This window comes from Trichoderma breve, chromosome 1, assembly GCF_028502605.1.
Source record: "Trichoderma breve strain T069 chromosome 1, whole genome shotgun sequence".
Classification (NCBI taxonomy): domain Eukaryota; kingdom Fungi; phylum Ascomycota; class Sordariomycetes; order Hypocreales; family Hypocreaceae; genus Trichoderma; species Trichoderma breve.
Window position 1 is genome coordinate 4126651 of NC_079232.1, and position 25144 is coordinate 4151794.

At 49.1% G+C, this 25144-nt stretch overlaps 10 protein-coding genes across 10 annotated transcripts; 3 read left to right on the forward strand and 7 right to left on the reverse strand.

Annotated features, from left to right (window-relative positions):
• Positions 1-271: 271 nt before the first annotated feature.
• On the reverse strand, positions 272-2115 carry T069G_01238 (cation efflux family domain-containing protein; the record flags this gene model as incomplete). Its single annotated transcript, XM_056168448.1, has 5 exons — positions 272-827; positions 894-1043; positions 1102-1320; positions 1382-1558; positions 1613-2115. The coding sequence occupies 5 exons, from the start codon at positions 2113-2115 to the stop codon at positions 272-274; spliced, it is 1605 nt and encodes a 534-aa protein (XP_056033764.1).
• A 1684-nt stretch (positions 2116-3799) lies between these two features.
• On the forward strand, positions 3800-5350 carry T069G_01239 (uncharacterized protein; the record flags this gene model as incomplete). The annotated part of the gene is made up of 3 exons (XM_056168449.1): positions 3800-4070; positions 4126-4319; positions 4388-5350. 3 exons carry the CDS (start codon positions 3800-3802, stop codon positions 5348-5350), a joined length of 1428 nt encoding a protein of 475 aa, XP_056033765.1.
• A 317-nt stretch (positions 5351-5667) lies between these two features.
• Positions 5668-6299, reverse strand: T069G_01240 (ubiquitin-conjugating enzyme domain-containing protein; the record flags this gene model as incomplete). The annotated part of the gene is made up of 2 exons (XM_056168450.1): positions 5668-6032; positions 6134-6299. The coding sequence occupies 2 exons, from the start codon at positions 6297-6299 to the stop codon at positions 5668-5670; spliced, it is 531 nt and encodes a 176-aa protein (XP_056033766.1).
• Positions 6300-6830: 531 nt separating this feature from the next.
• T069G_01241 (zinc-finger double-stranded RNA-binding domain-containing protein) lies at positions 6831-7606 on the reverse strand (the record flags this gene model as incomplete). Its single annotated transcript, XM_056168451.1, has 2 exons — positions 6831-7190; positions 7253-7606. The coding sequence occupies 2 exons, from the start codon at positions 7604-7606 to the stop codon at positions 6831-6833; spliced, it is 714 nt and encodes a 237-aa protein (XP_056033767.1).
• A 230-nt stretch (positions 7607-7836) lies between these two features.
• On the forward strand, positions 7837-8809 carry T069G_01242 (tetrapyrrole (Corrin/Porphyrin) methylases domain-containing protein; the record flags this gene model as incomplete). The annotated part of the gene is made up of 3 exons (XM_056168452.1): positions 7837-7971; positions 8031-8155; positions 8209-8809. 3 exons carry the CDS (start codon positions 7837-7839, stop codon positions 8807-8809), a joined length of 861 nt encoding a protein of 286 aa, XP_056033768.1.
• A 111-nt stretch (positions 8810-8920) lies between these two features.
• T069G_01243 (pyridoxamine 5'-phosphate oxidase like domain-containing protein) lies at positions 8921-9602 on the reverse strand (the record flags this gene model as incomplete). Its single annotated transcript, XM_056168453.1, has 2 exons — positions 8921-9343; positions 9405-9602. 2 exons carry the CDS (start codon positions 9600-9602, stop codon positions 8921-8923), a joined length of 621 nt encoding a protein of 206 aa, XP_056033769.1.
• A 2177-nt stretch (positions 9603-11779) lies between these two features.
• On the forward strand, positions 11780-13102 carry T069G_01244 (uncharacterized protein; the record flags this gene model as incomplete). Its single annotated transcript, XM_056168454.1, has 1 exon — positions 11780-13102. One exon carries the CDS (start codon positions 11780-11782, stop codon positions 13100-13102), a length of 1323 nt encoding a protein of 440 aa, XP_056033770.1.
• Positions 13103-13688: 586 nt separating this feature from the next.
• Positions 13689-14153, reverse strand: T069G_01245 (uncharacterized protein; the record flags this gene model as incomplete). The annotated part of the gene is made up of 1 exon (XM_056168455.1): positions 13689-14153. The coding sequence occupies one exon, from the start codon at positions 14151-14153 to the stop codon at positions 13689-13691; it is 465 nt and encodes a 154-aa protein (XP_056033771.1).
• A 991-nt stretch (positions 14154-15144) lies between these two features.
• On the reverse strand, positions 15145-20010 carry T069G_01246 (WD domain, g-beta repeat domain-containing protein; the record flags this gene model as incomplete). The annotated part of the gene is made up of 5 exons (XM_056168456.1): positions 15145-15693; positions 15829-15914; positions 15993-17301; positions 17378-19363; positions 19417-20010. The coding sequence occupies 5 exons, from the start codon at positions 20008-20010 to the stop codon at positions 15145-15147; spliced, it is 4524 nt and encodes a 1507-aa protein (XP_056033772.1).
• A 995-nt stretch (positions 20011-21005) lies between these two features.
• T069G_01247 (subtilase family domain-containing protein) lies at positions 21006-24849 on the reverse strand (the record flags this gene model as incomplete). Its single annotated transcript, XM_056168457.1, has 6 exons — positions 21006-21599; positions 21685-22141; positions 22191-22870; positions 22942-22971; positions 23031-23497; positions 23643-24849. The coding sequence occupies 6 exons, from the start codon at positions 24847-24849 to the stop codon at positions 21006-21008; spliced, it is 3435 nt and encodes a 1144-aa protein (XP_056033773.1).
• Between the last annotated feature and the right edge of the window lie 295 nt (positions 24850-25144).

Genomic DNA, 25144 nt, shown 5'->3' on the forward strand with positions numbered 1-25144 from the left:
ACTAATTATAGACGCGAACGTATCCTAAACACTAAGCAAAACCAGTAACTCGCACCCTTACGCCAAGCATCTCGCTTCAACCGTTTATAAAATACAGCCAATCCCTCCCATCAAACCACCGCTACCAAGCAGACAAGTTGCGCAATTGACGCTGTTTCGCTGTGTAGATGCGTACAACTAAATAATCAGTCATTCATCTCGTCTGTCATTCGGGCAACCATTGAATTGTCGTTGTCTCTGTTGTTGTATGCATGACACGGCCCCTCATCTCCTAGAATTGCTTGGACATCTGCGGCGGGTTGGTTGGAGCTCGTCCGCGAGTACACCAGCATCCATTATCTCCATCTCTTTCCACTTGTATGACGGCATCAATGCCCTCCTTTAGCAGATACTCTCGCACACGATCTTTAGTCTCCTCCAAGGCAGCGCCGCGGGCCACCGTAACATGAACAACGCCCAATAACTGATTACCTCCATGATCGTCCATCCAAAATTTCGGGGTCGCGTAGCTCACAACGCCTCGCTGTTGTCCAATGCCGGCAAGAATGTTCCGCAAGTTGTACTCGACACCCTCGGGAACGGTCAAAAGCAGACGCTTCGCTGATGAAAACACGAGTGGTTGTGCAGATAAAAAGATGAGACCGGCAATGAAGCACGAAGCAAGCGGGTCCCACCCAGCCCAGCCCCAGAAGCTCGTCAAAACTGTAGATACAATGACTGAGACACTGCCCAAAGTGTCTGCCAAAACATGCAGGTAGATGCCTCGCATATTTTCATTGTCGTGGTCATGGCCATGGCCATGGTTATGGTCGTGGCCCGAGTGTGAGCTGCATCCATGGTCATGTTTCTCACCGTGAGAATGCCCATGGCTGTGTCCGTGTCCATGGTCATGCCCGTGATGGTGGTGTCCAAACGCCATCATGCCAACCAAATTCACGGCCAATCCAAGGCTGCTGACAACGAAGAGCTCGCCCAGCCGCTTTGTTTGTGTTCCTTCCCACAATCTCTCGAATGCCTCAAACGCAATTTCAACACTCAGCAGCCTAAATCAAATAGGTGGGTCAGAATCATCATCATTGGCGCATCATAGATTGTACGTACATTAACAGAATGCCATTGGCGAATCCACTCAGCGTTTCAACTTTTCCAAAGCCGTATGGGAACCGCTGGCTCTTCGGCCACTTGCTCAGGACAGCTGCTAGCAATCCTACGAGCAGGGCAACGCAGTCGAAGAACATGTGGATACTATCGCTGAGAAGGCCCAGCGAGTCGGTTACGTAGCCATAAAAGGCTTGGATGATCATGAAACCAAAGTTGAGCCTGTATCACGTTATTAGTCACCATCATCTACTGAATCTTGGAACGATGAGTGCAAACATACGACATGAAGTAAAATATCCGCCTTGAATCTTTCTCGGCTATTATGGAATAAAGAATGGGCCATCCAACCGTGTAGGGGAGGATTGTTCTTGTGAAGAGAGACCGCTTGGGGCTATGGTCGTGGCCGGCCTCGTGGGTGTGGTCGTGGCCATGATGGTGACTGTGACTATGGTCGTGGCTATGGCCATTGGAATGAGAGTGGGAGTGGGCAGGGGAATGCGAATGAGAATGCGAATGGGAATGGCTATGGTCATGATTGTGGTCGTGGTCATGGTCATGGTCGTGAGCAGATTCGTCAATAACTTCTGGTGTATAGCGGTTCCTCCTCGCCTGAGACCAACTCACTGTGCCCCCTATTGACGGCTTCTCGGTGGAGCTTGCATTGGAGGTTTGCGAGCCGCTGCGGCCATGGCGTGGGAAGCTGAAGGAGTGCGCGTGCAAGTGCGAGGGAGAGGGTAACGGCGGCGGGATGGAATACGCCTGCGAGCGCGGGTGGGAGTGGGAATGGGAGCGGCTATGATCGTAATTGTGGTCGTGATCATGGTCATGGTCGTGATCATGATCGTGATCGTGATCGTGATCGTGGCCCTGGTCCTCGTCGTCCTCCAGCGCAGAGGGCAGACTCTCGCTTGACACCGTCATTCGCCAGGTGTTGAGCGATGCCGGCTGGGACTGTGTGTGAACCCGGTGAGCGTGCGGCAATGCCGACGACGGCAAGGAATACGAGGCTGCCATCGTGTGGAGGTCGATCGATCGTCGGCAAAAAGAAAGAAAAAGACAGGCCGTATCGAGGTCGTCGGAGCCGAGGAAATCGGTTCCTGCTCGTGGGCTCCGCCGCGGACAATCGCGTCGCTACGAGAGATGCGTCTCGCAGACAGCAAACACCCGCATCAAGCGTCTGCAATATGCCCGACAAACGCAATTGGCGCGACACAGGCGGACTCGGGGAATCGAATCGACACGAGTGGAGGTGCGAGGTTGACAGATTGGAAGTTCAGTTCCCCCTCCCCCCAGCTTGGGATTGTCGAAGGAGACAGACAGCAGATGGACTGGAGCCAAGCTGGGCAGGCCAAATAGGGGAACAAGCACGGACAACAGGCGAACCTGGAGAAAAAAAACCAGTTGAGGTACTGCCAAGGTGCCACGGAGGCGCTACTCGAGCACCAGAGTGACCGACTTTAGGAGGGTGCGGGGCACGTGGAGGCGCTTTTTGGGGGTCTCGTCCAGCTGTGGCCAGTGAGGGCGTTAGTGTGTGTGGGCGCTGTTTATCAGTGCGATTAGCGGGCCAGGTACCAGCAATTCCCGCGGGCTGTTGGTGCTAATGTGACGGTCAGGGACTGTACCTGTTAATAATATTGATTCATTGATACACCAACAATGTGAGACAGATGAGGTGAGATGCGATGTAATGAGATTGCCAAGTTGCTGCAGGTATGGTGACGCAATGGGACAGTCTGGGGTTGTTTCAAGAAAAGGCATGTGTCGGGATGAATCATGCAATGCACCAAAGTTATCAAGATGTATCATGAGCATGATGTTGTATAAATAGGAAGAAAACATCAATTCCTATCAAATCGAAGTACAGCAGATCGACGATGCAAGACGGCGGTCTAAGCGATAATGGGGACGTCAAAAGGGGAAGGTAAAGGACGGAATCTCTCAGTTAGTCCCAGCCTAACGGAGCTGGTTGAAACCTAATTCATGCCTCGTGATTGACAGCATTAATTGTAAGGTGAGTTATCAAATTGTCTAGTGGCAGTAGTCGCATAATAAATCAATCGCCTGTATACTCTGTCCACATGCGCATAGATACTCGATTCAGCGTCCATGGGTATAACAGCGTCAGGGCAGGGCCAATCCTTACTACTACTAACTGCCGGGCAGCACAAATCTACCAAGATCTCACGGCATGCCCACGTATCTATGTAATAGCATAAGGTAGTACCCAATGTCTTGCATCTCGACGGCACTGATTGGCTCTTTATTCCGTCCCCACGATCTCCTTTGCATGTGGCGCTTATCACATTCAGGGACTTGCAAAAATGACGACAGTCCAGTCTCTCACCAGCCACAGCACCTTACCAGCCACAGTCCAAAAGTCCCAAATGGCGTTATCAAACTACAGCTTGGCAATGAGCTTCCTGAGGCGGTGCAAACACTCGAATCGCATACGGGCAGCTCATTTGCAACGCTAACCACCAGATATCACCTGGTAAATGAGCTCAGGTTGCGTTTTGCCCTCATGCAGCGTTCTTTGAGGTCTCATAATCTCCCTTTTTGCATCGAGGCGTCTTACAAGTGAGGCCAGAGGAAGCTTTGTTGGAAGTCATCCCTGTGAGACTGGACAGCTGTCACTCACTGCCTCTCTAGCTCCACGCTCTAAACATCAACCACACCTCCAAGGATCAGTTTGCCCATAATGTCCACCTCCTACTACATCTCATTTGCAATATCTGCAATCATCGGTGGCTTGTCTGTCATTGCCCTAGGCCGCCTTTGGGGCTTCCTCGTGTGGCTGGCCAAGAGATCCCTTGATATCGTACCCACCCGCTATCAGCCCGCCGAGAACCCAGAGGATGAGCACATCCAGATTCTAGTCGTGGGGGATATTGGCAGAAGCCCACGGATGCAGTATCATGCTCTTAGCGTTGCAAATCACGGAAGAAAAGTGGACATTGTTGGATATAAAGGTAAGCAATTCAAGCCTTATGCTGTCCATCAAACATACTTATCCTGGGTTCGTAGAGACGGCTAGACATCCAGATCTCATCGGCAACCCCAACGTCACTGTTTATCCTCTCGCTCCTCCGCCAGAATGGATCGCATGGGAAACGCTGCCTTTTTTCCTCAACATCCCCTGCAAGGTCATTCAGCAGTTCTGGACTCTCTTCGCAACACTCATGTACACTGCTCCCCCGGCTCAATGGATCATCATTCAGGTAACCATAACCGTATCTAGACTACAAGTATCTCTGACTTCAAATAAGTCATTCTAACAAGCTTTTAGAACCCCCCTTCCATACCCACGTTTCACGTCGCTCTATTTGTTTCCTGGCTTCGTGGTAGCAAAGTCATCGTCGACTGGCACAACTACGGCCATACCATCTTGGCTCAAAAATCTCTCCTCCGAATCTTTGTGCCTTTCTACAAGTTTTACGAGATCAGACTAGGCAAGTATCTAGGAAATGCGAACCTCGCAGTCACAGACGCCATGACGAAGCAGCTTCAAGCCGGAGGCCGATTCAATCTCAGGAACCCCGTTTACACACTTCACGACCGGCCAGCCGAGATCTTCCAGCCCATCATCTCTCCAAAAGCACGATTGGAGTTTCTGTCTCGCCTTGCAGAGACTAAGAGCCATGCCAAGAATATTGTCGATGGCTCTCTGCGCCTGGTCGTAAGCAGCACCTCCTGGACAGCAGATGAGGACTTTGGTATGCTGCTTGATGCTTTAGTCGCCTACGCCACGCCATCCTCGGATCAGGAAGATGTCCCGCCCATCTTGGCCATCATCACTGGTAAAGGTCCACAAAAGGAAGCCTACCTCGAAAAGATCAAGGAGCTCCAAGATGGCGGCAAACTTCCCGGTATCCGAATTCTCAGTGCCTGGCTCTCTAACCGTGACTACGCCTCGCTTCTCGCCTCCGCTGATCTCGGCATCTCTCTCCACAAATCAAGCTCTGGAGTCGATTTACCGATGAAAGTGGTGGACATGTTTGGAGCAGGACTCCCCGTAGCTGCGTACGCTGGGTTTGAGAGCATTGGGGAGCTCGTAAAGGAGGGGCAGAACGGATGTGGCTTTGAGACGGTGCCCCAGCTCACTGAGATATTCAGGCGGCTGTTGAGCCTCGAGGGCGCACAAGAGCTGGCCCATCTGAAAAAAGGTGCCATTGAGGAAGGCTCACGGCGCTGGGACGAAGAATGGGACAGTGTCGTGGGGCCATTGATAGGGGTAGCCAGGCAGACATAGGATTGACTTAATGAATGTTAAAACTTCTTTACCTGCCAGTTCCGATATGGGCTTGATGTAGCTGTATTTTGCTGCCACTATTGACAAAATTTCATCTTGTCATGCTGATGCTATCTCGCCATCAATGAGTGAAGCTCCTGCCCAGGCTCCAAAAGGATGCCGGCATCTCCAAGACGCCAAACAATGCAAACAATCAGGACACCCCAGTCCTTGATAAACGCCATCCACACTTTTAATATTAATAAAAGAGGAATAGAAACCCACCACGCCATTGCACACATGCACCTTGGCCCTCCCGTATTACCCCCTCTGCACCTCTAGTCCTCGCCCAGACTCTCCCTCACGCACTTCCGACACCGTCTCCGATAGTCCTTGTGCTTGCCCTCCTTCTCCTCACGCAGCATCCTCGCCGCCTCGACGTTCGCAGGGCTCTCCTCGTTCGGGCTGTAGAACAAGCTAATTATGCTGAGCAGGATCGTCTCGGGCGTCTGCACGGGACTCCACCGCTCAGACGCAGACTCGTAGCCGTACTGGTCCTCCTCGGGAGGATGCAAGATGGAAATGCACAGCTTCCCATTCTCGTAAATGTTGGGGTGGAAAGGGATCGGGTCTTGGAACGTGAGCGAGGGCGGCATGTGAGGGTAGTTTTCGGGAAAGGCGAGTCGAGCACGAAAGTTGCCTCCTAGACAGTAGCAGTTTACAAATCAGCTTTTCCGAACCGCGGTTTACAAAGGCGCCTAAGGGAGTAAAAAAAGAACAGGAATAAGAAGAAAAGAAACGCACCGCCGTAGTATTTGCAGTCGTCGTTGATCATGAGCATGACTTCCCACTCAAACATGTTGTTGTCGTTAACGAGGCCGCATGAGATGCCTGGAAGGTCCTTGCCCGTCTGCATTTCCTTGAGCTGCCGCCTCAGCAGCGAGGCGGCGGCGGCACCAGCTGAAGCCATGGCTGTAACGAGGAGGTGGCCGATGCTCGAATGAATTCGGATTGAATAGGTATTTAGGTGATGCCCTATCGTGAGTGGGCTGAGACGAGGGAAGCTGCAGTATCGTGGGAATGCCCAATGTGTAAGAGGAGGGAGAGACGGCGTTAAGCGCTTGATACGGACGAAATGGCCTGGCCTGGGCTATCATGGATGGGGTTTGGCAGCAGCGCTGGAAGCTTTGGGGGGCTGCGGGGCTCGAGGTCCGCTATTCCGGCACCAGCTGAGTGGCACACGACCCCCAGCAATTGAACCTGGATGGCCACCGGGGATTTGGAGATTTGCTACTAATGTGCAGATTGCTTTCATACTTGGATCTTTATATCATTATTTAGTATGCTTGAATATGTACAGATATATATACCGCTCATTCAATGTTCCCTTACATTGCGTCCATATGCTGCTTCGTCCCTGCTCCGTTGAGTCCTGTCTTCAAATCTCCTCCAGTCTGGGTATCATTAAATCATCCAATCACTCCCTCACTTCCACCACAAATCATTTCTTCGACGAGCCAAACCCGGTAAATCCCATCTGTGCCATCATATCGTCCTCGTCATGCTCTCCTTCAATCCGCACATCTTCACCGTACTCCGTCTTGACCTTGGCCGCCTGCTCCTTCTCCTGGCGCTTCTTCTCTGTTTCCTCCTTACGCTTCTTCCTCTTCTCCTCCGCCTCTTTTTGCATCTCTTCTTCTCTTAGCTGCAGTCTCTCGTGAAGACTTGTGGCTTTTTCCTTCTCGAGGTCCTCTTTCCGGCGAATATAGAACTCGATTCGCTCGTGCACTTCCTCGACAGTAGCTCGCTTGACTTCGGTCGTCTGGCCCGTGTTGAGCAGATGCTGTGTCGTATTCAAGTGCTACACGTGCTTTATTAGTCCCGTATCACAGCCATATTTCACCACAAGATGCATATACATACCTCGACCCATTGTAGGTTGTCCTTGAAGGTAAGATCACAGGCCTCACAGTAGAAACCGGCGCCTTTGCCTCGTTTTCCAACACCCGTTCCCGCAGGCACCAGCTGTGTCTTTCCAACCTGTGCGCTCACGTCGATGATATTTCTCCGCGCCGACGTATACGTCTCATTACCCGTCAAGGGCTTGTGGTACTTCTTGCCGGCGAGCTTGGCCTCGTAACGCGCCTTGCCCTCCTCCCTCTCCTTGGCCTCGCGTTCCTTGGCTTTCGCTGCATATTCGTCGAGATCCCAATTCTTTCGGAAATCAGTATCCCCCGCTGCCACTCCGTAGGCGCTTTTGCTCTTTGAATCAGACATGTCGGCTAGTTGAATTGCGTCGTTGGAAATAGGTGTAAGGAAAAAGAAAGCGGCTTAGGAACGGGCAGATTTAGACGCGACACCAGAAACCGCCGAAGCCTTTGGCATAAGCGGCAGACAAGGGTCAACCGGCGCTAAGATAAGAAATTGTCAACCCCACCGCGGGGCAGCTCCGAGAAGGACTTTTTTCCAATTCATACAAACAATCTGCATGTGTCAATCGAGCCAATATGCTGTACCTTGTTGGCTTGGGTCTCTCTGATGAGACGGACATCACCGTCAAGGGCCTCGAGGTGGTCAAGAAGGCCTCGCGTGTCTACCTTGAGGCTTACACAAGCATTCTGCTCGTGGACCAGTCCATTCTGGTATACATACAAAACATGTTTTGATGGGGGAAAACAGCTAACGCTGACTCTCAAAGTAGGAAAACTACTATGGACGACCGATAATCATTGCCGACCGTGAGATGGTCGAGTCAAACAGCGACGAGATCCTGAGAGATGCCCAAACCGAGGATGTTGCCTTTTGCGTTGTTGGAGATCCCTTTGGGTTGGTTACACTTCGGCCATGTCCCTGGCATTTGACTGACAGTATATACCCAGAGCTACTACACACACTGACCTCGTTATCCGAGCTCGCGAACTATCTATCCCTGTGCGAACCGTACCGAACGCTTCCATCATGTCCGGCATTGGAGCCTGCGGCCTTCAGCTGTACAACTTCGGACAGACCGTCTCCATGGTCTTTTTCACCGATAACTGGAAGCCCTCTTCATTCTACGACAGGATAAAGGAGAACCGGGAGATTGGTCTACATACATTGGTTCTTGTCGACATCAAAGTCAAGGAGCAGAGCTTGGAGAACATGGCCCGAGGCCGACTAATTTACGAGCCTCCTCGATACATGACCGTTGGACAGTGCGCGCAGCAGATGCTCGAGATCGAAGAGGAACGCAAGGAAGGCGTTTACACCAAGGACAGTCTGGCCATTGGTGCTGCTAGAGTTGGAGGCAAGACGGAGAAATTCGTCGCAGGAACACTCGAGGAGCTGTGCTCTGCAGATGAGGAGCTGGGACCGCCTCTGCACAGCCTTGTCCTGCTGGGAAGGAGAGCTCACGAGCTTGAGCGCGATTTCGTTCGTGAATTCGCTGTGGACAAGGAGAAGTGGAACAGGATATGGCAGGAAGAGTACGGAAAGCAGTGAAAGTCACGATAGAGGTATAATTATAAGATATGACGTTAATTCATGAAATAACCTTGAGTACATATGATTCCTTTCCCTCTGTTTTTCCAGTTTTCACACTTTTTCAGGTAATCAGACATTCGAGGCACGCCAGTTACTAACTTCCTCGGCCGAAATCTCCCGCAGCTTATTCACATGAGCGGGCTTCCCTGTGATCACCCCTTGAGCCACCTCAGCAGCGCGGCTGATGAAGTTGCCGGTCTGCAGCGAGTATGTCACGGTGGTCGTCTTGACGCGAATAATGCCAATGCGAGGATCATTCTCCGACCCATCATGGACTCCGTCGCCAAGGTCGCCCAGCCACGCCTTCAGTCCGCTGCTGTACGTCTCCTTGACCAGCTCGCGATCCGTCACCAGGCTTGCTTTGCCCGAGACGGACGCCCACTCGCCAGAGCTATTGATGAAAGACACGTTGACGTGGGGGTCATTGGACAAGTCGTGAGTTTTTCCGGATTCGGTATTCGTGTGGAAGAGGAGATCGATGCCCCCGGATTCCTATATATAGAGATTAGTTTGTCTTTAAGCATGTGACGGAAGGGGGTGTGCCTCCACTTACCGTTGCAGCCAGGGCCATGCAGCGAGAGACTAGGTTGTTCTGCGACGACGCCTCGATCGTGGTCATCATGCCGAATTTACAGGTGGTGGTGAAATCAACGAGATCCGTCACCTTGGTTTGTAGGTCGGCTTCATCTTTGTTGACCTTGGTGTAAGGGTCGGCAGGCTTGTCGCCGAGAGTTGCGCTTGCGGTAGACATGTTGTGGAAATAATGTTTGTTGAAATGGTATATATTACCTATGGGAGATGAGAGTGTAATAGTTGGATTGCTTAAGTGTATATAGACTTTCGACTTACATGGACATACCTTATATACCTAACTTATGGTTCCCGGAGATCTTATACCAAGGCACAGGTCTATGATACACCACATCCATCATAGGTACGTAAAATCGAAAGCAAGGGGCGATGGTCGGGAGAGATGTGCTGAATCATGACGTCAGGAAGGTGGTGTTTGGCCACAACACTGTACACGTTTAAGCAGCGTAGCAATTTAAACAAGTCCAAGCCAAGTCATCTGATGACGCTTTAGTTTACCATTGGAAACTGAGTTGAAGCCAAACAACAACGGCATCTTTTATCGTTCGATGGCGTCCCGAGGTTGGCGTTGCCTACCCTGGAGCCTGGGGTCTGGAGCCTGGGTTTCCCATTATCCGGATCGAACCACCCTTGATAAAGTAATCCTTTTCGCTTCGGCATCCCTGTTTGTTTGGGATTCAGGTACAGAAACCAATCGTGTACTTTGTCCGTACAGAGTGAAATCGGGATTTGAGACATTGGCAGCTGGAATTGGAGCGATGACAGGCGAATCAATCATCATAGGTATGGTGCAGAGGCAGATACCTTAATACCCACGATAGATAGCCGTCTCCACGATAGCGACAATTACTTACTGAGGTTAGTCGATGCTTGCCTAGTCTCCGACGGACCTGTGGAAATCGCCATGCCCAGCCCAGGGTCCATTGAGTAAGTATTAGGCCATGTCCCCTCGACGACCTGATTACATGAGGTGTACATTCAGTTGAAGCAATCTCACAGGGACCACCACACACCCTTCGGCCATAGCAATTCTACCTTATTACCTGGTACTCAGTAATACACACCAAGATTCTGCCGTGCTGACGGCGAACCGTCCGTCACCTGATATCGCGTCCTCTTCACCTTCGGCAAGAGCCAAAGCCCGCCGCGGATGCCGTAATTGACGCCGTTCCTTCTTCTATTCCCCGCGCCATTCTCCCGCCGTTTATTCCCACCAGCGATTCCGGAAGGCACGACTTGCTGTTCCTGCAATAACTGCCACCGCGGATAAAGTCCTGCTGCCAATTCCGAACACTGGGGAAGTGGCGGCCACTTATCTCGAGGCAGGAGCCCGTCGAGTCAGGTCCTTCCGCTCTATCGCTCTATCGCTCTCTTCTCGCCTTCTTGCCTTGAAGTTGGGCCCAGTTCCCAACCTTTTTTTCTCCTTCCCTCGGCCTCTCGGATTGTGCGGCCAGATTGCCAGCCAAGTGAATTTGTCCTTTTCTTTTCTTTTCCTTTAATCCTCCTTGTCCTCCTCGTCCTCAGTCTTCTTTGTCATCTTCCCATTCGTCATCCTTGTCTACTTGGGACTTTTACCCATTCGGCGTATTTGCCGAATCATCCTCAATCTGGCCATTTTATTTCTCCCCAATAGCCGACCAGCTGCTCCCAAAGTGCCCTGGTTGCTGCCAGCTTGCCCAACCCGCGAACCATCTCTCTCATCGGTGAATCACGGTCAATCGTATCCTGTTTACTGCCTGCCAACTGTCCAGCAGCTGCGGGAGCCGGCATCCCTTTTATTCACTGTGCCGAACCGAGGGGGAAAGTCAAGCTGGCATTGAGTCGCACAAGGCTGGTTGCTTTGTGTGCCATTTCTTCCCTCGTCTTTCCCTCCGACTTCCACATCAACTTCACACCTCGCAAACTTTTCTTTCTTCATTTTGTCGTCGTTTCATCGTGTGTCGTTTGTCAGTTATCAAACCCATCCAGTGGGCTATTCCCGTTCCGGCGTATCAGCAGCCGCGTATTACAGTCAACTTGAGTGTCAGGTGCTTTTTCTGTTGTTGAGATTTGATTTGAGGAAATTGTTTCAGCACTGCGTTATCTTCCATTAGACGCCTTTGTCCATTCATCGTCATTTTATCATTTCCATTGCAGCAAGCGAATTCACAGCAAGATGACTGGACAGGTAAGGATACGATTCCCCGTTACATTGGACTTTTTTCCCTTTGCAGATTAGATACTCATGCTCCTCCGCAGCTTGTGTTTCCGTGGGAATGCCGCGATAAAGAGGACCAGGCATGGATTGCCTATAATAATCCTCTCCGCCGGACCAACCAGATTCTCGTCGAGGAGAATATGAGACTCAAGCGAATCCTTCGTGAAAACGGAATCTCTTGGTCGCCACTGGCGCAGACTCATCTGAATCAAAACGATCCCACACGGCGCAAGACCCGATCTTCCATCGCCGCTGCTGGTCCTAGTGAATCAACTTCGCCATTCTTGCCTACCGAAGTCCTCTTGCGGATTCTCAAGTTTGCCATGAAGAGCAAATATCCAATCATTGACCCCCTCAGCACTGTCACGGCTGAAAATCTTACGGATGAAGAGAAGAAGAGAGGTAACCAGATTGCCATCCACTTCCTGGCCACCTGCAAAGCAATGCATGCCGAAGGCACTCGGTTCCTTTGGGAGTCTAATCACTTCATCTTCACCACCCCACAGGCTCTGCGAAACTTTAGCGAGCTCAGTTTCCACTATCGGCACAAGATTCTGCATATCAATATGCGAGTCATTGCCCGTTATTACGATGACCAGCGTCGCAGGCACAAGCTCGAAAAGTACTATCACCCAGACTTGAAGAAGGATCAGCCTCTCAAGATCCACATGCGCCCAAAAGAGTCGCCTCTTGTCCGCGGTGGCTTTCGCTGCTACACCTGGAATCAGGTCATCGATTTCCTCTTGGCTCTTCGTGCGCCGTTTGACCCGACTTACAAGGACAAGAAAAACCCAAGACCAAGACTGCTCCCATCCCTGTCTTCTCTGCGGCTTGACTTGGTCAATTTTTCAGATTCTCTGCTGCCATTTTCCGGATCCGAGCTTCACGAAGTGGCATCTCACGAGTTGGGATGTACCTTGAATGAACTGCAAGTGACCGGAATGCCATTTGACGATGTTGGTATGAAGGCCTCTGCCGAGCTCAGCGGTCTGGTGAAGGACGAAGGCCTCTATCTGGATGCATCTGCCGCCTTTATTGCCCACCCCAGAGGTCTGCAGAGCCTCTCGGGAGATAACTGGTGTGCTCGAGTGATTAGGGCATACAAGGACCTCAAGGAGGAAATGGAGGAAGAAAGCCTTGGGCTGAGTGGGGAAGACGACGATGAGAACGAACAATTCCATCTGCATTCGTTTGAGGGTTATCACAAGATAGGCACACTGCCCGCCGCTCCCTCCGAGGAAGGCCACCCCCCATCAACTCGCGACGAGAAGAGAGTCATCTGGAAGAAGGTCCCCGTCACCCGCGAATCCGACAAGCGCATGTGGATCCAATTCTCTCGAACTAACGGATATGAGATTGAAGATTCGGTCTGGGATAGTGACGAAGATAGGATCTGTCCGTGCTGCGGCGAATCCCACCCCGGCTCGTCCATATTGGGGTTCATGAGCGACGACTACGAGTAAGAGGCTCGTTGTGTTTATTTGTTTGTGCATTGCCCACGTCATGATTTGAGATAATGAAGGAATTTACCGCGGCAGAGAGATGTTGCGTAGTATTATGTGCTTAGATACCCCCGCGGATGGTGGCAAAAAAAGGGAGCTCTGTACTTGATGGAAGCAAAATACAAGTGGGTTTAAACGGCTGCTAGTCTGAGATTTGCGAAGCTATGCAATAAATTCCATGTTGCCACTGCCTCGGTTGAGTGTTAGAAGTGGTTTGAGATTCGTGCAAGTGTTTGTAGACTGACATGGGCCGTGAGGGCTGCTGTAAGGGGTCGAGTAGATGACGCTGATCTCACTGCGACTTACTTGACACAAACACGTCAATTTATCAGTGAAAAAGAGTGCAGTTTATTCGCTGTTATACTAACAAAGTGTTTGAGAGAATTGTAGTCGCTATAGCCGAAGATTGAGGCCAGATTGATGAAAACCATGCATCGTATACGACATCAGATTGGCAACTCCCGCCTGTGAAACCCCCCAACTGGCATTATCTCACATGCCTAGATTTATACCGCCTCGGAGATGTTCCATCCTGCCCTTGCTTCAATCACACTGATACGGTGCCGGCACGTCTGCTTTCAATGGCTGATCTGTGAATGCAGTACCGGAGCCCGGGGCTAGTAGATTGACTACGACTAGGAGTAGGAGCATAATCTGAACTGGTCGGGTGATCCAGAGTCTCGGAATCAGGCTCACTGGACATCATGTAATCGTACGAAGTATCGGTGTCGTGATCGTTGGGCTCCGGGACGGCTCCCAGAGCACTCTCGAGCCTTGGATAGAGCCAGCTTGATTCGAACGTCACGAGATCTCTCTCGCTGTTGGCAAATTCGGCTCTGATTATTTCCGCGTTGCGAGTTTCAAGAAGGTAATCAGAATTCGGATAAGCGACGAGGAGCATGCTGAACTGCAGGACCGTCTTGTACAGCATGCGGAGGAGCTGGCGAAGATGTTCCCTGTGGGCTGGGGGCCCATCGGGGACGATTCGGGAGAGACGGATGTAGTAGCCCATTTTGGTGATTGTGATCACGAGGAGTTTGCGGAATTTGGGGTCTGATAGTGGGTGTATTACGAGGCTCTGCGTGTTATTTTTTCTCAGGAGTCAGCGAAGTGGTGCTTTTTGTTCATAACGGATTTGGAATTTTTTTTTTGGTGCTGAGTGAGGGAGCATGTATTACCTCTACAGCCCAGCAGAGACATGTCCAAGGCACTGGATATTGCAACAATTCCCACGAGTTTTCGAGATAATGCCTTAGAACCGCCTGGCCTTCGTCGATGTGGACGCATCTCGCTTGTTCGAGCCACTGGTCCAACAGATACCCCATCTGCTCGAATCTCACGTCCCACTGTCTCGAAATCTCAAGGACTGCTCCTTCAGACGTAGCTATTCTCGGGGCGTCTTGTATGCCCTCCAAGCTTTGGTTCAGCACTTCCTCGTACTTCTCGACCATGGATGGGGCGCTTTGTCGGACCTCTTCGTAGGCTTCGTCCTAGAGCTGCCTGCCGTGTAGTGCGCGTATAGACATTGTATCCTGAAAGTGTGGTGGTTGATGGGGATGGGGCGAGGTGATGGTGGGAATAATATTCTATGGGCGGTGGGCGCTTGCTGATAGGATTCTTGTTTCGCTTTGGTTTCTTTTGTGGCGTTTTGTGTGATGTTTGGAGAGGAGGGTTTGTAGAGGTGGCTGTGAGGGTAGGTCTTGCAGGGGAGATGCTTTGTGGCCATTTGTTCTTTCATAATTGACGGCAGTCAGCAATGTCCAATACTTGCCGCAAGTAATGTTCCCCTAATATGGTAGGTAAGAGTAAGCTGGATTTTATTACGACCAGGCTGTTTCGCTGAAGCACTGCGAAGTGTCGTTTAAGGAGAGAATACACTTCTTATTCAATCAATACTACATACCTATGCTGCCTCAGTACCTACTAATCTAAGCTACTTGACCTACACATTGTAAGACTGAATGGTCTTACACAAAAAACCTGAAGCCTCACTTGCATCCACCTTAGTTTGGCGGTTCTACCTCTGTGGAAAACCGAAACAACAACATCTCGCCCAACCGGGTTCCGATAGCCACGATGTTGCCTTGCACCCACGACGCCGTAGGTTTATACGCCTTTGGTATAGGGATGATATTCTTGCCATTCCATGTAATCCAGTCACCACGTGGCCCTACTCCATACCGTGCAACTTTTTGGCCTTCTTGGACGGGGAAGGGCGAAGGGTTCAAGGTCGACAAGTCGACTTCATACTCAGTCAGGAAATATTCCGGTATCCGAAGATCGAATCCAATGTAACGATTTGGGTTGAGAGCCTTCATGGGACCTTGGATGAGAGCCCCAGTGTTTGAATCCCAGACACAGAAGGTGAAGTCTTTTGACCGCGACACAATTCGGGAAGAGTCCTGCGAGAAAATGATATTTATGACGCCATCTGAGTGATCAGTCATTTCGCCCTTTCTTTCTAGAGATTTGCGATCCCATATTATTATTTTTGAATCCAGCCCCCCTGAGGCAAGAAGCCTTCCATCTGGAGAGAAAGCGACCGTAATAACCTTGCCGCTGTGACCCGGAAGAATCTCTGCACCTCCCTCCTCTCCAACTTCTTGGCAGTTCCAGACCATCAAATTATGGTCATTGGATGCTGAGGCAATAGAGGTTCCATCAGGGGAGATGGTGACAAATCTAACCCAATGGGTGTGAGCTTTAAATGTGCGACATTTTGTTCCAGTGGCTACATCCCAAACCCCCACGGTTCCATCTCGCGAAGACGAGACTAAACGTTTCCCGTCAGGGGAGAACGATATAGAGATTAATTTCTCCTGTATAAGCTCGTGGGTCATCATCGGTATACCAGTCGTTCCATCCCAGAGGTGAATGTTGTCCCTGGAACTTGATGCCAGATATTTACCGTCGGGAGACATGGCTATAAAGTTGATGGGCTTTTCGTTGCCGAGCTCACTTAGGGTACTTCTGTCATTGCTCACGCTGCCTTCTGGACTCCAGAGCCGGAGAGTCATGTCGTCAGATCCTGATGCAAGGCGCCCTTGCGACGAGAAGGCAACTGCAGTCACAGGTTTTTCATGTCCTATCATCACATGTCTCTGGGCTCCTGACTCACTCTCCCAGACCTTGATCTGATTGCCGGATGCTGCTGCAATAACAGAGTCATCTGACGAAAATGTCACTTCGCAGATGATATGCTCACAGCCGAAAGACTTGAGATTTGCTCCAGTTTCCACGCTCCAGATTTTGACTGTCAAATCGTCAGAGCCTGAGACAAGGCGTTTTTCGTCCCTCGAAAATGTAACGGATTTGACATCTCCTTCATGGCCTTGTAGTGTTCTCTGTATTGCATTGTCATGTCGCGCATCCCAGATCTTGATGTCTCCCCCTTTGCCTCCAGAGGCTATCCACGTTCCCTGCCGGGAAAAGTCCACAGCGTAGACAGGATCTCCTTCTTCGAGAACCTTATGCGTACATTTACACTCCCGCTTACCGAGATCGGAGACATCCACGAGTAAAAGTGCGGTTAATGTGCCTAAGACCAGCCGTTCGTTCCGTCCACCGTTTGGTGAAAACCGAATAGCCGTTACCTTACGTCCATAGACGGTCAAGGTCTTGAAACCGCGTCCTGTCTTTAGTTGATATAGGTAAATGATACCTTTATCAGAAACACAGACTAGTTCGCCATTGGAAGAAAAGGTAACGTAATATCCGCAATCTCCAGAGCGGTTGAGAGTTATCTGTGCCTCTCCCGTTTCAGCATCCCACACGCGTATAGCCTCGCTATCAGATCCTGATACTAAAAGCTTCCCATCTGGAGAGAATGCGATGCTTCGAATACGACTCTGCCCGGCTAAAGTGAGGGAGCTATCGCCCCAGCTTTGTGCCATTTTTGGCGGCATAATTAGCCAAGATTTGTTCTTGGCCACCCAGTCTTGTCTTAAAGCGCTCTCTTCTGGGTAAAATATGACACTGTTGGGATTTGTGCTGAAAATGCTGTCGCTAGACATATGGGAACGGATGGCCTGGACGCAACCTTGAACCAAAGAAAGAATGTGACCTTGTTCGTTCTCTGCTAATTGCTCTGGAATCTCACTTTGTGGTTGTTTGAAATCCTGTGTCTTCAGTGGTTCTTTCTTCTCCTCTCTCGCTTGTTCCTAAAGCCACTCCGTTAGCTGTCATTCCTTAACATTTTGGCGACTTGACTGTACTTGTGCTCTTTGGGTTACTCACAAGTGGAACACTCTCAAGTTTCTTCATGAACATGAGGGTATCGGCTTGAAGACCATTGGAGATGATTCCGTCTAACCAGAGCAAGAAATGATTCTGTATGAAGGAAACCACCAGGCTTGTTGTCTCTATATCTTTGGCAATGTCTTTTACATCGAGAAGATGCATTATCCAATGAGTAGTCCCATATGCGTTGACGAAACTCTCCTCTTTGTTCTGGTCCTGACCAGAGTTGATTCCGGTTACCCTCAAAGTGGCCGTTTCGAAGTGTGCTGATAGAAATCTTAGGGCTCTCCGCGTGATGATAGAATGCGCGTCTGAAAATCTGGCCAAGTCCTGATGTAGTTCTTCCCATGTGTTATGTCGGGCTGTTGGGTCAACGAACTTGACAATGCCTGAGTGTACTTCTAGGAGTGAGCACTTTTCGATTATTGCCAATGGATCAACTTCTGGCGGTAGATCTGCAAGTAGTACCAATTCCGACACCAGAAGGGGGCGGTGCACAATGGCCACGGTCGAAAGCACTGATTCACAGAATATGGGATCTTGACGAGGAAGCTTTCTCAAATTGGCTCTCGCGTAGTCGTACAACTCATCCAGTCTCTCAGGCATCTCTTTGAGGGCTTCAACCGCGTACCAGCTCTCTTCTTTTCGAAGAAGGGAGCAAGCAACAAATATCCATAGAGCATTGCCTCGTGATCTTATGCCGATAAGTCTTAAAAACTCTTCTTTGATCTGCTCTGGATATCTTCTTTGTTTGGCCAGCTGGCCAACTATGGAAACGAGGTTTCGGCGAAAGATTCCCGCGAGCCCAGGTGTCCAGGTAGTCCCCCCTAGATTGATGCATTGATAATGTCCTTCTCGGATCAACTCAAATTCGGCATGAGCATCCATATCTGTGGACAAAAGCCACTTGATTTTATGCGGAACATCTGCTGTCGCCTCGATTAACCGCATCAAGTCGCCAAGATCTTCGCCACTGTCTCTTCCATGGCTAGATGAACATTGGTTGATGCCATCTATCACTATATATGATCGAACAAAAGCTTGGTCATCCAGCATATTAAAAAATATTGCTGATAACGCAAAGAAGTCTTTAGGGCTGTCAAACCCGTTTCTTTCCGTCCGGCTTAGAGCATTGTCCAAGTGGGAGATCAACTTTGGCTGTTGTTGAAGTAGCGAATGTATGAGGCTTCTCAACACACTAGCAGAGCTGTCCGTTCCATGGCTAGTACGGCCACATGAGTAATAAGATAAACCCTTGTATATTGCTTTTGAGCCGCCTTTGCTCACATCAGTTTTTTCCAGGTTTATCTCATTAGAGAGACGTCGGACGATTGCCTCCATGAGAGCCGTTTTATTGACTCCCTGGCCACCGCTGATCAGAAGGACATGGCTCGTGATACTTCCTGTATCGTTCTGTCCGGAGTCGTTCTTCTCGATGCCTTTCGTGTTCCAATTAACAACGCTCTTGTATTGTTCCGTTGAGCAGATCCATTGACAAAGCTCATGGGCTAAAAGTCCGTTTTCGTTTCGCGCTTCGATTACGCTTGACTCTGCGCTGATTCTGCCTAGGCGGGCTAGTTTCTGGCCGATCTCGCTTGTTAAACTCATTGTTTCCTGGTTTCTGGGTGAGAGTTGGCGATTTTCTTTTTCTCTCTCAAGCTTCAGAAACTCGTCAAGTTGCTGAACGACCAAGCTCCCACTAAAAGTCGAAAGATGGTCCTCTGCCACTTTCAATCGTGCCGAATTCGAATCCCAAGCGTCGAACTGACAGCCAGCTGGCAAGGCAGCATTCATCAAATACGACAAAATCTCACTGTACAAATCAACAACTCGCTCTCGTAGAACCTGCTCTCCTTCTAGGAGTTCACCAGTATCGCCACTGACGATGATTCTCGGCAGACAATTATACCAATTCATCTTGGCGATAATATCCAAAAGCCCGGTGCAGACAGCTTCCGTTTTCGACGAGGGATGCAGTAGTACCTATTGTTGAATTAGCAACCTTAATCTATACTTGCTAGAACTGCGTATATTACCCGCGAAGCGTAACACACGCATACCCAAACCAGCGCACAAGGCGACTTGCCGCCCGTTGACCTTCGTACATGGTCTCTTAATAAATCTCGAAGCTGGTTGCCTTGGCGACTGCTCCAGCCTCGATTCCGGTTATCAAGCCACCAGTTTAATAGGTGACACATCTGATGCCATCTATCCTTTATATCACTTTGGGAAATGGAAGTCTTCATATGCTCCGTTCTCGATATTCTCCCCATGGAAGGCTCAGTGGCCATGGCCTCAATTTCCAGGGACAAGATCTCCTCGTATAGCCCAACTAACTCCGGATGAACCAGTCTCAGATTGTCATACGCTTCATCCCATAGATGCTCGCGTTTGACTTGTGTCAGCGCTGCTGCATCATCTGAGGGTGCCAACTGGTGGGTAGGCGGGATGCCAGTGATGTTCATTTCTGCAGCAGATGTATTGTGTGCTTCCGTTTGCCTCGTTGTGGACTCTTTGTGCCCGTGCCCGAGCAGGTGGTGCAGTGCTTTTTCAAGGGTTTTGCGGCCCGAAGATTCATCGCCGCTAATGTCAAGCGGGTCGTTTGAAAAGAGTTTCGTGAATTTCTTCATTGTTTTATCTATATTGGTGCCGTAGTCGGTTGAAGATGGTGAAGCCAGAAAAGCGTTGCGATGTTCCTCGTCACAAACTGATGTGGAATGACCCCAGCTTTTTAACTGTAAGAAAGGCGGACGGAGAGGCGAGTGTGACAAGGCGGGAACAGTTTAGGTCCTAATATCGCTTTCATACTGAGGGCTGGTCTTTGTTTTTTTGGCCGTTTGTATCATCTGCGTCTACCCGGTGGGTAGCTTATGTCTGGTTACACATGTATTCAGAATCCGCTTTAGCTCTCCTACATACCTACCTACCTGTATACAAAGGCGAGCTCCGAACCCCTTGCTAGACCTTTTACATGCCCAGGTTGTTGTTGCAACTCATTGGTGGAGAAGAGTCGAATTCACAGCCAACTCCTCAGAGAATGCCGATGTAGGACAGAGTATTCACAATTTTAATGTTTACGCTCCCGATTGGTGGGATAGTCGCAGCGTTATCTCGTTGCAACCCATTATACCAGTTGTACAACACACAGTCCCTGGGTAGAATCCGAACACGGCCCGATAGATACCACATATTGAGTTGGTATCTTCGAAATCATTTCCTACGGACCAATGATCTCAGAGCAGGCGACCGCATAGTTAAGCTAGTCTTCCGATATGCTTTGTTATGGGTGGTTTTTTCGTCTTCCTTTCTAAATGCGGCGTCAGATCAGATTTGGACGGGCCTGGGCTCCTTTGACAGTGACAAAGAACATAAAGCTTCATCTCAGCCCTTGGTCAGTTCTCAATCTATGCCGGATGCGGCGGTTCCTCTCGCCCCGAAAGTGATGTTGGTTCTGGCATAATGAGATGGGGCCTCATTCACCCTGGATGGTCTGGTCCGCTCACCAGCTCCTGCGTCACCATTCGCAAGAGTCTATGATCTTATATCATGATGCCAATTTGACCGACTCCATGGAAACAAAGTACTGCACATTCAGAAATGCTTAAGTTCTAGGTATTTCTCAACCCTAATTCGTGAAAGTTTCATCTACTAGCTTCTTAAAGTCGTACGGTTTTTCAAGTCGCCCTGGTCCACATAGATTTTCCAAAACAACCCAGCCTTTAGTATCTTTTGACATTGCGTCAAACTTACCTTTTACCGTGTCAAATCTCCAATTTTTCGTACGATCGCCTTTGTCATTTCCCTCATTGACCTTAACGCTTGATGAAATCCGAGCACATGCCAGAATAAGTGAAGCCATTCCTGCAGCGACTGCGGTTGAGACCGAGCTCCCCTCAATAGATTCAGCAGATTCTAAATAGGGTACTTGGCCGACATGGACATTATGACCAATGAATTGGTATGTGAAGCCCGTTTTTTGACTTTGAGGGAGTAAGTTACCCCATTTATCACATGCGGCAATTGATAGGACGCTGTCGTTTTTTTTCTCGCCCACCGAGCGAGCAACTATGCTGCCCTCATCTGCGGTGCTGCAAGTGATGACAATATCATCTCTTTTGGCTGCTTGGATAGCAGCGGCCATGTCCTTATTCGGGTCTGAGAAGGTAACGAGGCTGAGGGATATTATGTCTACCCCTTTAGTTCGTGCCCAGTCAATAGCCTAAAGCATGATAAGAGTTAATTCTCTCGCTCCATTTTCATGATACCATAAGAAAATAGATGATATGGAACGAAATCGCTCTCACCTTGGCTACGTTATGCCCCGTTATTCCAGACGCGTTTGACTCGGCGACTTTGACAACGTAAAGTTCGCAGAAAGGGTTTATAGAGCAAATAAGTGTTGCCATCTGGGTGCCGTGTGGCTCAGTAGCATGCCACCATGGTTGTTCTTCATTGTCCCTGCTGACAAGCGAGATGCCTTCAACAATTCGCTGTGCCAGGACACTGCCAGATGCGCTCCCTTCATTCTCTTCCCTCTCTTCCACCACTTTCCTCTCTTCCTTACCTTCTTTCTCTTCCTTCTCTTCCTTCTCTCTTTTTCCTTCTTTCCTTTCGTAGTTCTCACCGTGCGACCCTCCAACGACAACAACACCACTGTCGATCAGTGCAATTTTTGTCTTCTTTGTTCCTATGTTCTCATAGTGGTATTGAGAAAAGTTTTGGATAAATCTTGCCAAATGCGAGCCAACAAGATCCGAAGAACTATTAGAAATGTGAGCATTAAATATATAGCGCATTTTTTGAGCCTTACATATGATCCAAGCTTCGGTATATAATATTTTCTCGCAGCTGAAGCCATTGTATTGGCACAACCTCGATCTGGTATCGAGTCTTAGGCTGGGTCGGAAGCGTCTCAGCTCGTATCTCAGCTAGGATTCTATTCAAGAGCTCAGTTGGAATCTTAGCAACAACTTTATCAACCATCTCAGCTGGGATTTTAGGTAAGATCTCAGTTAGGATTCCAGGTGTAATCGTAGATTGAATCTCGGTTGTAATCCCAGGTCGGATCTCAGACGGAATCTTATTTAAGGTATCTAGTTGGATATCAGGCGAGATCTTAGTTAGAATGCCAGTTTGGATCTCAGACGGGATCTCAGCTAAGATATCTGGTTGGATATCAAGTGAGATCTCGGGTGAGATTTCAGGTTGGATATCAGGCGAGATCTTAGTAAAAATGCCAGGTTGAACCTCAGACATGATCTCAAGCGTGATCTCAGGCGTGATCTTGGATTGGGCCTCAGATGTAATTCTCGGTTGGGTCTTAGGCAGATTGGATTGGATCTTGTCTTGTCTTTCGGAATCTCCATCTTTGTCAATACTCGCCTCTTCTTCATGAATTGTCCATGGATAGCCGGGTTTTCTATGCAACGTATTCAAATCTTCTTGAAGCTGATTTTTTACTTTGTCTATCTTAAGCGGACTAAGAACATCCTAATGGCGCCATTAGTACTGCATGTGCTAACGTTGCGATGCGGCGAAAGTGTTTCAGCTTCATGACTTACCTTTACCACATACACGTATAGTCGTTTCAGCTAGCACTTGAGTAAAACCAGGCATGATCACATTGGTAGGGGCAGGTTCGGCATCTTACCCGCTTAAATTGTGGTATTTGAACTAACCACTGATCGTGAACAGATTGATTGCCACTGGAATAGAGATGCAGTTCCTCTATTGAATCTTTGTCGATATTTTTGAGGTATATGTCCAGCTTTCTCCACTTGAGAACTCTGACACGGAAATTGTTGACACATGCCGCCACATCTTCGTCACTATGTGGACAGTGTAAGCGATCTTCTACCGTCAAGGTCATTACCTCTTCAACGCCTCGTTCCTTCAACCAGTCGAAAACGTCTTTGACTTCTCTGTGAACTTGCTTTAAGTCTTCATTGCCCATAAATGGCGCTTGGCCGCTCAGATCAGGAAAGGCGGCATATTTCAGAAGTTTCTCATACTGGAAAAACTTGGCATTCATTACTTTCAGCATCTGAACGTAGTCTGTACAGCTTTGATTCTTCGCATCTGACTTGAACTGCGGGAATTGAAATGACATATCCTTGGCTTGTGGAGATATTAGCAACAGGTGTTTATGAAGTCACAGAATTTTCATGAAGACACTCACCTTCCACTGTATAATAAATTCCTACTTGTTAACATTGACTGGAATTGGCGCCCGGGTAAAAAGGAAATTTTGTTGTCAACATACCGTTAGAATCTTTCAGTATTTCTCGAATTTTCTGAAGCCCAAAATTTTGGCTTCGAATCATGGCGTGAACAAGTAGATCTCGAATGGCTTTATACGCCTTGCCGTCCTCATCAACTTTCGGATTTTCTTCAAGTTTCTTCAGATATTGTATAGGATATTCATGCGATTCACGCCCCGCCTCTCCCGCTATTATTTCTATTAGAGTAGGCTCCAGCTTCAAGAGTACCTCCACCATATCGACTTTTCCCAGTGATACGGCTATATGCAAGAAATTGCAGTTCTTCTTTGAAATGAAACCGCGGCGAGACTTCTCTGGAAACATATCCCACATCTGCGCAGTTCCCTTTTCCACGACAAATAAAGCATGCGCTTCTGTGAGAAATTTTGATTCATTTGACTCCAGTAGAAGACGAACGAACTCTGGTGATGGCGTTTTGACTGCGATTTCCCAAGTTTTCTCATTGAGAAGACTTGGATTTCTTCCCACCATTATCTTGATGATATCCATAACCTTAGATGAAACGTCAAGTGGTAAGGAGGCGAAGGTATTGAGCAATAGCTCTACAACCTCCGCCATGTTCTTTTCTGCGGTTTCGCCATCGCGAATGATCTCCTGTGGTTGCTGCACCGGCGATTTAGACTCGGAATAGGCGTTATTGTCGTGCTCAAAAGTTACCAAGAGCTCGTCAAGTATTATTTGTAATATATATTCAGATCTTGATTCCGCTGCTAATTGAAACGCGGACGGAAGAAAAGACCTCCCGCCGATGTCATGGTTATCCGGGCATGGCTGGAATGCTATCTTCGGATGACGGTAGCACATAGCCTTCACAATCAAGCCTCCACACCGCAGTCGCATCTCGATCATCCTGACCTTGATTTGTTTTTGGTTGTAATAAGCGTGATCTTTTGTGGCTGCCTGAAGCAACTGGATTTTCTTAGCTTGGAGTTCTAGTGATTCTTCAGACTCGTACGTCAAGATTGCTCGCAGTTGATCGAGAATAATTGCGTCGATTTCTTCGGTAGGTGCCTTTGACTCCATTTCCAAGCATTTGACGACTGCCTGGATGATTTGTCCAAGTGTTATATCCTCGTCATAATTAAATTCCAGGTCCTCCCAGTAGGACGGTATATCTTCATAACCCCCCAATTGTTCTAGTAGCGAAAACGGCTGGACTTTTGGAGAGCCAGAGCTGACTGAATCCATGGTTGTATCGATTTGGTCATATCGAGTACCAAAAACTTAGTTTTAGGCATTAAAATGAATCTGAAGAACAACATTCAACCTGAATTGAAGCTCTAGTTAGAATCCAAATGCATTCGGAGATGAGAGTTAAGCTGCTTTGGGACTGAAAGAAGCAAGTTTTCGGGAACCTCGAATAATGGCGCGAATTATCTTAGTCAGGCATCAATACTTAAAAACATAAGCTCCCTGTAAAGATCGGGATACTGCAGGCGGATCTGAGAGGGTTTCATCTTCGCTGGCCGCCAAGAAGTCGTCC